Source organism: Atta colombica, unplaced genomic scaffold, assembly GCF_001594045.1.
Source record: "Atta colombica isolate Treedump-2 unplaced genomic scaffold, Acol1.0 scaffold189, whole genome shotgun sequence".
NCBI classification, from domain to species: domain Eukaryota; kingdom Metazoa; phylum Arthropoda; class Insecta; order Hymenoptera; family Formicidae; genus Atta; species Atta colombica.
Window position 1 is genome coordinate 3,075,136 of NW_017259281.1, and position 7,674 is coordinate 3,082,809.

General features: G+C 37.7%; 1 protein-coding gene across 1 annotated transcript in view; it reads left to right on the plus strand.

Moving 5' to 3' along the window:
• The window catches only part of LOC108686749 (homeobox protein MSX-2), a 28,344-nt gene extending 21,803 nt beyond the window's left edge, over positions 1 to 6,541 (plus strand). Inside the window, exons 2-3 of the mRNA XM_018192199.1 lie at positions 179 to 407; positions 6,301 to 6,541. Of these exons, the coding sequence (XP_018047688.1) occupies positions 179 to 407; positions 6,301 to 6,541 (470 nt within the window). The remainder of the gene's footprint in view (positions 1 to 178; positions 408 to 6,300) is intronic.
• The last annotated feature ends 1,133 nt before the right edge of the window (positions 6,542 to 7,674 follow it).

A 7,674-nucleotide genomic window follows, 5' to 3' on the forward strand; every position in this document is an offset into this window, starting at 1 on the left:
TATATATATATATATTTAACTACGATTTTCTTGATGATATCGATAATTTTTTCAAGCGTCTATCTAATACCAAGAATCGAAACACGTAACGAATATGCGTTGACGTAATAGCGACAGAATGTCGCCAGCAGTGTCCGAAACATCGCTTATCAATGCTTCTTTCTTTTTCTTGATATAGTGGCTGGACCGTTTCCAAGGCGGATCGGTCATCCCTATCAGAACCGGACACCACCGAAGAGGAAGAAACCGAGAACGAGCTTTACCAGGTTGCAAATCGCGGAGCTGGAAAAACGTTTTCACAAACAGAAATATCTGGCCTCCGCCGAGCGGGCGGCGTTGGCGAAGTCGTTAAAGATGACAGACGCACAGGTGAAGACCTGGTTCCAAAACAGGCGAACGAAATGGAGGTGAGCTCTCACGACATTTTTATTGACAACGCCACACATTTTACGCAGTTTTTGAGGAAAATCGCGTAAAATTCTCTCTTCATCATTTAGTTTGACCTTTATTAAAGACAATTTTTGTTGAGGAACAATTGTTACCGTGGCGATTGAATTTTTTGGAGGAAAATACGAGTCGAGAATTGCGTTCTCGGAATGTTAATAGCGGGTTAGCCGCGGCCTGACGCCTATATCTGTAAACGCATTGCCAGTCAAATGTATTGGAGTCTCTTCAAGATAAGGAAGGACGAAAACACGTCATTTAGATAAAAGAGGGCTCGTTCGTAGCGCGGGTCTCCGATACCGGGGGCGTCTCGGCGGCGAGACGAGGCCCTGGCGACATTCTCGAGGACTCTCGCATACAATATACTTGCTCGCCCCCCCTTCTTTCCACGTTCTTTCGTCTCAGGATTTCTAAAATCGTTGTCATGCTATGAAGTCCTTTTGAATCGTTCTACGAAATGCCATGATAAAGCGGTAAACTTGCAGAGAAGCTTTCGGAGAGACGACTCGATAGTTCTTAAATGAGCTACGATTGTTAGATCTTTCCAAGACTCTATTTAGCCTTCTATTTTCTATTCTTACTTTGTAAGCGAGATGGCTTATTAAAGATTAAAATCGATACAACTTCGATAAGTTTCATTTTTAACATTTCAATTATTATCGCAAAAAGACTTCATAGAATTTTTCTTAAGGAAGATTAGAAATCAAAAATTCTTTTCAATTTTAACGAATGCTATTTACAACATTTATAAAAATGTTATTGCAGCGTGTAACTTAAAACAACACCGAGCTTAAATATGAACATTTCTAATTTTATTTGCGATAATTTCATTTAAGTCTTGCAAATTTAGTTACAACTATTATTCAATTTGGATTCACTTTTAGATATCAAAGTGATTTAAAATTACAGCTTATAAATATGATTTTTTTACTTGTGTTTGTTGAAATGTATGTTACGAATTGTATAATGGAAATAAATTCGCTGTTCTTTTTTAGAACTTTTAACATTTGCATAATTCCGACATTCTGATAAACATGAATCATATATTTTTATTTGATTTGTATTCTCCTAGATCAGGCGAAAGTTTCGGGACTTGCGTGTCATACACATGTGGAGACGAAAAGTTTTTTCGTCGTCGCGAGAGGAGAGTAGAAATTCAATTTAGAATCCGACGACACGCATTATCTGTCTCGGTACGCTCGGAAATGTTATCGCCGTGACAGGTACATTTGTCTAGAATGTTACGACGAGTTAACTTCACGCCGGAGTGACAAGTACATCATTTTTAATTAAAGACACACGCACGACAGGGTAATCATGCGCGCGATCAATAACGCATCACCGCACTCACGACAGACTTTTCCACTTCGATTTTTTTTTTATACATCATGATGGAAATCGAGAAAAAAAGAGGCAAGAGGGAGAGAGGAGAAGAAACTTGGTTTTTCGAAATTTTTTTTAATTTTTTGTTCCCTTTCTGTTCCCTAAGATCTTACATTTTGTATAATTCGCGGCGGTTCAAGTTTAGCCTTTTGCAAGCTTATGTGAAGTTAAATTAAATTTAAATATACATAGCGTATATTTAAGTGTATCGAATAATTTTTCAAGTTTTCATTTGAAAATGATTACCCAAGCAGAATGACAAATCATGATAACGTCAAAATGACATTAAAATGAATCGGAAATGATGGAAAAATGACTTTTAATGATCATTTTGACATCATTTTGATATTATAATGACTAATTGACAATATTTTTAAAATTCCTCCATAAATTAGTAATAAAAATTCTTTGATTTACATTAGATTAAATAAATTGAGGATGAAATACTTGATCATCATTTATCTGCGCGAAATAGTTTGGACCATAAAGGATTAAGTGTTCCTGACAAATAAAATCGTAGAAATTCGTGGGGGACGCATTTTCATATGAGAACACGCATAAACGTCGCGACATAAGCCTCGATGTGATGCGATGTGGTACGGTCCAGCGTGCAGCTGCGTTTAAAGTAACGAGATGACTGTAGGCAGAGATGAGATAACTTGGTTTCAATAATTCAGGTACCTAACAGCTTAGCCCTGTCCCGTACATAATGTAGTCTCTTCCCTCCCATCGCGCACATCGGGCACTCTCTCACCCTCTCCCTCCCCTTTACCTACCATCGGTCGCCTTCTTGCTTTGACTGCCAGTTCTCCGCGCGTTTCCCCGTCACCTCTTTCAGCCCCCTATGCCTCTTCGCCGAGAGCTTCTTGGCTTTTAAACTGTCAAACGCTCGAATCCGTTGGCTGAATCGTTTCGATCTCTGCCGGGCCCGACCGACCCCACCGATTCACCTCGTTAAACATTCATCGGTTACGGTGTAGGACTAGGCCTGTAACCGTTCAAACACGATTCGCAGACTCGACGCGATATATCGCGCGCGTAATGCAGTAGATAGCATGAGAGGAATCAATCGGCACGTATTCGCGATTCGGTATGATTAGAGTTTCATCGATGATTCATTCCATTTACTATTATCTTATTGGGGCTGATGTTTATTCAAATTGTTTCATGGAAAAGCGATACATAAAAATAATCCACACTTAAGATTAGAAACAGGACCGCTTATATGAATACATCATAACTAAAGTGAAACTCTTATAACGTTATAGATACATATAAAAATAATATTATATAATACAGATAACAAAAGACAAGAATATGCAACTTGTGTTAGCTGTTAATAAAATATAAATAATAATAAAAATTACAAGATGCAACTGATTAATTAGAAAGAAAGAATCGAGGGTATGCTTTATTTCATGCGCGTTGCGTTGGGGGTCTGAGCGTACGTTGAAGTATAAAGATAAGAGTAATGTGTCCCAGGTTGCGAGAGAATACGGTTATGCTGGCCGCAGCGAATAGGGCGAGGCTGCGTCGGGGCTGCAAAATGTAATCGGCACGGCGCCGTCAATTATTAATCGCTAACCGCGTTAATTACTTGCAGCGGCGTAGGTGCACCTGTCACTGCAGCAATGGCGTAGCCACAATGGATTCCGGAGACGGGCGCGGACGAGCGAGATTCAATTGCCCTAATAAAAGCTAATAAAAGTGACAACGCGCTAAATCTTGTCCGTTTTCTACTTCGTTCCCGCCTCCCATGTCGCCTATCATTTCGTGGTAATGTCCGATGATCTTAATGTTGATATAACTTAATTCCAGACTTATTATTTGAACCGTGATTTGTTCACTTCACGATAATATAACGATGAAGAAAATCTATATATGATAGGATTGCCACAGACATGAAAACCGGAAAAAATCAGGGGAAAATAAAAAAGTCTGGAATTTTGAAATTTACTTACAATTTCTTTAAACTGCTTTTATTTCAGATAATTGTTATAATTTTTTAATATTATTATATATCTGACGTTTATAATGAAATACGTTCAAAACTCGCACACTTTAAGCGATTTTAATAAAATAATTAAAATTTATATTTTATTAATTATTTTTATTTGATCGTCCTTTTGTAACTGCATTCTTTTTTCCAATACTATATTATTTTTTATTAGCTTGAATTTGCGCCCAAAATTTAAGTATGCTAATCTTTTTTGCATTGTTTTTATAATAATATAGACTAGCTTTTCTACAATTCTTAACTTTAGATGTGTTAAAATTTACATATTTTATATTGGAAAATTTTCCATTTTCATCTGGAAAACCTGGAAAAGTCAGGGAATTTTTTAATTTATTTTCTGTGACAATCCTGTATGAATAAAAAATTTCTGTATTAGATTTTTTTTTGTAGAATATATCCGCATCTTTCCACTCATTTGAATATGTAAGCGCCACTATCGTGAACTCGTTTGAAAGATAAAGCGATTCGTTTTTTGTTTAGTAGTTGCTCGTTAAGAAGATCAATCTGACGATAAACTACGGGAGTTACAAACGTCGAAATGGGTCGAGGGAATCGGAAAATAAATTTCGAAGACGAGCGATCGTCGGCGGCATCGGGTAGCTCGTTTACTCGTACATCGGGTGAAGAAAATTACAGGAAGTTGTTCAGCCGCGTTGCTCAACTCGCGGCCAAAAAGGCGGGCAAAAAGAGGGTCAACGAGATAGTACCTGCGCCGCGATAGGCCGGAATGCGATGTAATTCGTGAGGAGGACACGAGCGCTCGCCACCGGTCTTTAGATGCTCCACGAGCATTATGCCAGAAGGAACCAGTTTTAGGAAATTATAACGATCACGACGCAGGAAAACATTGGGATCAAGTCGAATTTAACCGGTCTTACCACACGCCCAGTTCCCGATTCATTCTGTCACGGAAGCACGTTGATGAGAAATAGCGACAGTCGAAACTGTGCCTGGACTAATCTCGGGATAAAAACTTTTAGTGATTTAAAAGAAACGTTTTTCGCAAATTAATGGACGCAAAATTTAGAAATACGATTCTAACAAATGATGTTGTATCTAAGATACCATGGATATTCGTAGTCAGTTCTTATTTCATAACTTAACCTTCGATATCACTGCATATTATTTTGTACATATCACACTTTTTTTTAATTAGATATTAGGAAATATAATAAGAAAATTTATATATCTTTATCAATAAAAATGTTATAGCATAGTTCAAGAAATTCAAGAAATCTCAGATATGCCATACTAAGAATGGCACTAGTAATGTCTTAACCATTTCTTTACTCCTAATTAGAAATATGGATTTTTCAATTTTTTTTTATGTGTGAAGAAAAAAATTAAAAGATATTGTTTTGTAAAAGGTAGAAAGAAATGGATTAAAATGCTTAGTCTGTAGTTGATTTATGACATCTTATGACTGTACTTAAGTACTGACTGTTTTAAATATAAGAATCGACTATATGAATACCAGGCATGAATTCGTTATTCAACGCTGAATGTTCGTGCGCGCAAACTCTATCGACCTTCCTAAACGAGTCGGCCATTTTGCGGCGTTCTAATAGACTTAAACTAGAAAAGATATCACAGATATCACGTGGGTCATTCAGTGGCGCAAGATGCACTCCGCTCCACTTTGTGATGAATCGAATTAACTTTATTATATCCGTCTTCCGCCTAACAACCGCCACTCTATTTTCACCATCCTTTATCCCATCTCGTTTCCTCATCAAGCTGCTGTTTCTTCATACAAGTCATCCTTAGTGCGATCCTGATGGCGCGGTGAACGGCGTACAGTTGAGAACTTCGGTTATAGTGTTACGATAGTCGATTTAACTATACGTATAGACTACCGTGTCAAAAGCCAGGAAGTTTCCTCGACAAACTATATCCTTAAATGTATAAACTATAAAAAACACAATTTGAGGGCTGGCGACACGTCAAATGTCTTTAATAAGGTTTCTCTACTGAAAAAAAATCATGTCACATTGTTACATGATGAACTCATGTAATTAAAACAAACGGATTGTTCACGTAACGGATTGTTCCAAATCAATACGTGATTTTTTTTAAATCACGTAATTTGAAAAATTACATGATATTAAAAATAATTTCATCTATCATGTGATTTTATAGTTATCGAATTTTAAAGAATTGAAGAAATGGAAGAAAAAAGAATATGTCATCATGTGATTTTTCAAATTATGTAATTTTAAAAAATTATGTACCGATTTAGAACAATCCGTTACGTGGTTTACATGTTTTAATTACATGATTTCATCATGCAAATATGTGACGTGATTTTTTTTCAGTAAGGTTAACTAAAAAGGAAATACAAGAGTGCACAATTTTCTGCTAAATAATTTTTTTGACACTTAAATTGTCGCATGTAGGAGTAATTCAGTTCCAAGCGAATTATTAATCCGCAACAAAACCGCTGGATTCTGTTGCAGGAGACAAACGGCGGAGGAAAGAGAAGCCGAGAGACAAGCTGCGAATCGACTGATGCTGTCCCTGCAAGCCGAGGCCCTCGGCAAGGTGGCATACCCGACGTCGGTGTCTGGGCACCCGGGCAGCGCTCCGGTATCCAGTTTGGACAGACAGCAGGCATCGACAACGACTTTGACTCATCCAGTCGGCCAATGGGCCTCCCCTTATGGTCCACCGCAGCCTCTAGCCGAACCGATTTGCTGAAGTGCAACGACGATCCGAGAGACTCTCAAGTGAATCGTCATCTTATCCTCCTCTCTGCGTTTAGAATCAGAAGTCGGATCTACATTTTGTTTTTTCTTCATTTTTAAATTTGTTTTAATGATGATAAATAAGCGAACGAGAAAATACTCATTCATCCATCGATCATGAATCATGAAATAATAACAGCAGAGAATTTTCTTTATTTTTCTTTTTTTTTTTTTAAGGATAGTTACGGATTGTAGGCTATTAGCATCGCCTTCCTTCTGCCTTACGATATTCAGGCGACCACCAAACACGAACGTCCTAAGAAGCACCGCGAAATCGATTGTACATTGCCTTACAACATTACATACTCGAAGCTGTATTATTTATTAGCCACGGCTCGAGATTTTGCCATATAATTGTCACGATTTGAGCAGTTAACTAGCGCGGTACGATCGCGCGCGAGGCGCGATAATCGTCGTGAATTTATCATGTACGAACAATCGGGTCGCATTAAAAGCGTTTCTTCTCTCGAAGCGAGGATTATCGCAATTAGCCCCGATTGATGCGACATTATCGACATGTACGTGTCTCGATCCAACGAAATAGAATTGCGGAGATGAGTGCCCCTCCAAAACGTTTATTTCCAGATCGCGAACGGGCCGAACGTTCGATAATGTCTCCTCATGACTCAACTTTTTCCTAAAAAGAAGCTGTACGTTTTTCCGTGTTATGCATCGTCGAGAAATCATCGATCGCACAAGTGAAGTCGCAACAAAGTCCAAGATTCGTATTTACATCCTCATTTAACGTCGCAATTAAGAAACAATCGGGTAAGTTTTAAAGTTTATGTTGTAAACGCATCAGTGAATGACTTGATTGGAAAACATGACTGCTAAGGAATGCGATTTTTAACTTTCTTTCGTCAAATTAAAGTATCTTTTCATTAGATGTGAATGCGGATTTAACGGAACAGCTGACGTGACATATCCGTGTACATATTAGACGCCATAGTTGTAATTAGACATTATACTTGTACGATATATAAAATACTTGTATACGCAGAAGCACTGTCGTGCCAACACACCGACAGTGTATGTTCTCTTTGATTGTTAGATACGTCCTGTATATATATATATATATATATATAT